General features: G+C 62.0%; 1 protein-coding gene across 1 annotated transcript; it reads left to right on the top strand.

Annotated features, from left to right (window-relative positions):
- The first annotated feature begins 228 nt into the window (after positions 1-228).
- GJA4 (gap junction protein alpha 4) lies at positions 229-2,959 on the top strand. The gene is made up of 2 exons (XM_081485187.1): positions 229-304; positions 1,396-2,959. The coding sequence occupies exon 2, from the start codon at positions 1,413-1,415 to the stop codon at positions 2,412-2,414; it is 1,002 nt and encodes a 333-aa protein (XP_081341313.1). The 5' UTR covers positions 229-304; positions 1,396-1,412; the 3' UTR covers positions 2,415-2,959.
- Positions 2,960-3,340: the final 381 nt, after the last annotated feature.

Below are 3,340 nucleotides of genomic sequence, written 5' to 3'. Positions count from 1 at the left end.
TCCGAAGAAGCTCTGTTGCACAGCCAAAGAAGCAGTCTCTTCCCCACCCCTATCCCCGCGCGACTCTCAGTGCCACCTCCCGGGCCCCTTCCTTGAGAGTGGCTTCAGGGAGCCTGCGCCTCCGCCCCCACCTCCCGCTCGCTCGGAACAGCGCCCGCCGCCCGCCCGCCGCTTCCTGCCCCCACCCCGCCCCGCGCGCTATTTAAGGCGCCCCCGCCGCCAGGCGCCGTCCAGCAGGGCTCCGCGGGCGCCGCTCCGGCCGACTTGCGTCCCCTCCGCCACCTGGGCCGCCCACAGGCAGGCGGTGAGTTGGGTTGGGGGGGCTCTGGGGCGCCACCTGCCAGCAGACCAGCGGGCAAGGGGCAGGGGGCCACCTGCCAGGGGCGGAGGGTTGCTGCGGGGGGCACCCACAGCGGGCCTCGCTCACCCAGCCTACCTGGGCTGGCCTCAGAGGCTAAGCCGGGTTCCTGCCGTCTTTCGCTGGACCCTTACAACCCTAGGAGGTAGGAATGTTAACATTTTCCAGGAGAGGAGACTGAGGTACTAAAGGGGCCGTCACTTCTCCGAAGTCCCCGTTAGTAGGAGAGGCAGGATTTGAACCCAGGTCTGGCTCCAGAGCCTGGCTCTAAACCGCTTTGCTCCCACGAAGAAGCACCTCCCCGTCCCCTTTCCCCTACCTTCCTTCCCCCACCCCCCGACTCTCCCCCTGAAGGTCTGGGAACTCTGTGGCCTGTGCCTCCACCCTGCTATGACAGTTCCTTTCAAGAGCCTAGAATCTGGCAGCAACAGCTTTGGCAGGGGGAGGGAATGGAGAAAGGGGACCCCAGATCAAGTGTGGGTACTTAAGCGGCAGGTGGTCACTATTGCTGACAGGTGGAGCTAATGCAGGATGCTGCCTTGAGTGTCTAGCATGCCTTCACCAGAACTCAGAGGTTAGAGCGAGGCCAGCTGGGTGAGAGCTGCTGGGGAGGGGAGAGGGGACCTGAGGCTCTGGGTCCCCTGGGAAGCTGAAGTTATCACCACCACCTCCCCTCACTGTCTGGGGACAGGCTGTCCTGGGCCGAGGGGAGGAGGGGCATGGCGCAGCTGTGTGACCTTGGATGGGTTCCTCAAATTCTCTGTTCCCTTAGGCTCAGGAGGCTCACCTGGATCCAGAGCTCCTTCGGCTGGGTCAGGAGGGACCCAGGTGGGACTAGACAGGGCTCCTAGCTGTACCCTTGCCAGAGCTTAGCAGCCATCAGCTTTAAGTCCTGCTGGGTGTGAGCCCCCAGGCCAGTCCCTTCCCCTCTGGGAGCTCAGTTTCTCTGTAGCTGAAATACGCGTGGCCAGCCTCCCGCAGGCCTATTGCTAGGACAGCTGAGAAGGATGCTGACTGGGTCTTATGCCTCGCTGCAGACGGAGGCCCGGGAGCCATGGGCGACTGGGGCTTCCTTGAGAAGCTGCTAGACCAGGTCCAGGAGCACTCGACCGTGGTGGGCAAGATCTGGCTGACGGTCCTTTTCATCTTCCGCATTCTCATCCTGGGCCTGGCCGGCGAGTCGGTGTGGGGCGACGAGCAGTCGGATTTCGAGTGTAACACAGCCCAGCCCGGCTGCACCAATGTCTGCTACGACCAGGCCTTCCCCATCTCCCATATCCGCTACTGGGTGCTACAGTTCCTCTTCGTCAGCACGCCCACCCTGGTCTACCTGGGCCACGTCATCTACCTGTCTCGGCGCGAGGAGCGGCTGCGGCAGAAGGAGGGGGAGCTCCGGGCGCTGCCAGCCAAGGACCCACGCGTGGAGCGGGCACTGGCTGCCATAGAGCGACAGATGGCCAAGATCTCGGTGGCGGAGGACGGTCACCTGCGGATCCGCGGGGCGCTGATGGGCACCTATGTGGCCAGCGTGCTCTGCAAGAGCGTGCTGGAGGCGGGCTTCCTGTACGGCCAGTGGCGTCTCTATGGCTGGACCATGGAGCCCGTGTTTGTGTGCCAGCGCTCACCCTGCCCCTACCTCGTAGACTGCTTCGTCTCTCGCCCCACGGAGAAGACTATCTTCATCATCTTCATGCTGGTGGTCGGACTCATCTCCCTGGTGCTCAACCTGCTGGAGCTGGCGTACCTGCTGTGCCGCTGCCTCAGCCGGGGGATGAGGGCCCGGCAGCGCCAGGACGTGCCCCCAGCCCCAGGCACCTCCTCGGAGCCTTACACCGACCAGGTCTTCTTCTACCTCCCCATGGGCGAGGGACCGTCATCCCCGCCATGCCCCACCTACAACGGGCTCTCATCCAGTGAGCAGAACTGGGCCAACCTGACTACAGAGGAGAGGCTGGCTTCTTCCAGAGCCCCCCTCTTCCTGGACCCACCCCCCCAGACTGGCCGGAAATCCCCCAGTCGCCCCAGCAGCTCTGCTTCCAAGAAACAGTATGTGTAAGGGCCTGGGGGTAAGTGGTCACCCCGCAGCGGGGCCTGGGAAGATTTGCTGCCTTTTAACGCCAGGTTCCATGGAGATGGCTGGGGGAAACAGGTGCTGGCTGGCCAGAGAGCCTCCTTGCATGTTGTTCTTGACACCTGCGTCCTTCCTGTGGTGACCAGAGGGCACCACACCTTCCCCTCCAGAACGTGGCTTTGTCCCAGGCACGGACAGAGCCAGCGTGGGGCGCTCTTGGCCAAGGGTGTTTGGGCCCTTTGGTCTTTTTCACCTGGTTCAGAGGGACTCGGAGACAACTTACCCCACCTCCACCCCCATGGCAGATTCGCCTCCACCCAGGTTGTCCTCACACCCTGTCCTCTCAGGAAAGGCTGGTGGAGGCTGCTGGGTCAGCCTTGATCACACACACACACACACACACACACAGACACACACACACACAGCCTGTGCTGGATCTGGCCCTGTCAAGGGGAGTGGGGTCTTGTTCTCATCACTCCTTCCTACTTCCACTGTTTATCCTTCTAAAATAAACAGGACTTGATCACAAACGAGGTGTGTGTTGATACTGTCATGATATGCCTTGGCGTGGGGGGTTGGAGGACAGTTGCTTTGCCCAGGGTTCCTTGCCTCTGCCTCTGGCCTCTGCAATCCCAATACCAGCCAGCGCCTTAAACTCTCAAACTCCTACATACCACCTTGCAGCAGCTCTGAGTCCTGAACACTCTGCCTTTTGAAATGCCTCAGCGCCAGCCTCTTTCCATCCTCACTGTCCCAGCCCCTTCAACCTGTCCATTAATCAGTGGCCTAAACAGTGTCTGTCCTCATCCTGCTCCCTGGCCATGCCCCGCACTGCAGCGTGCTTCCTTACTGGACACTGCTCCTCACCTGCCCTGGGCTTCCCTGGTGGCTCAGAGGGTAAAGAATCTGCC

This window comes from Giraffa tippelskirchi, chromosome 5 (genome assembly GCF_054371585.1).
Source record: "Giraffa tippelskirchi isolate mGirTip1 chromosome 5, T2T-mGirTip1v1.2.pri, whole genome shotgun sequence".
NCBI lineage: Eukaryota > Metazoa > Chordata > Mammalia > Artiodactyla > Giraffidae > Giraffa > Giraffa tippelskirchi.
The sequence above is the reverse complement of the archived record's forward strand: the minus strand, read 5'-3'. Positions and strand labels throughout refer to the sequence as shown.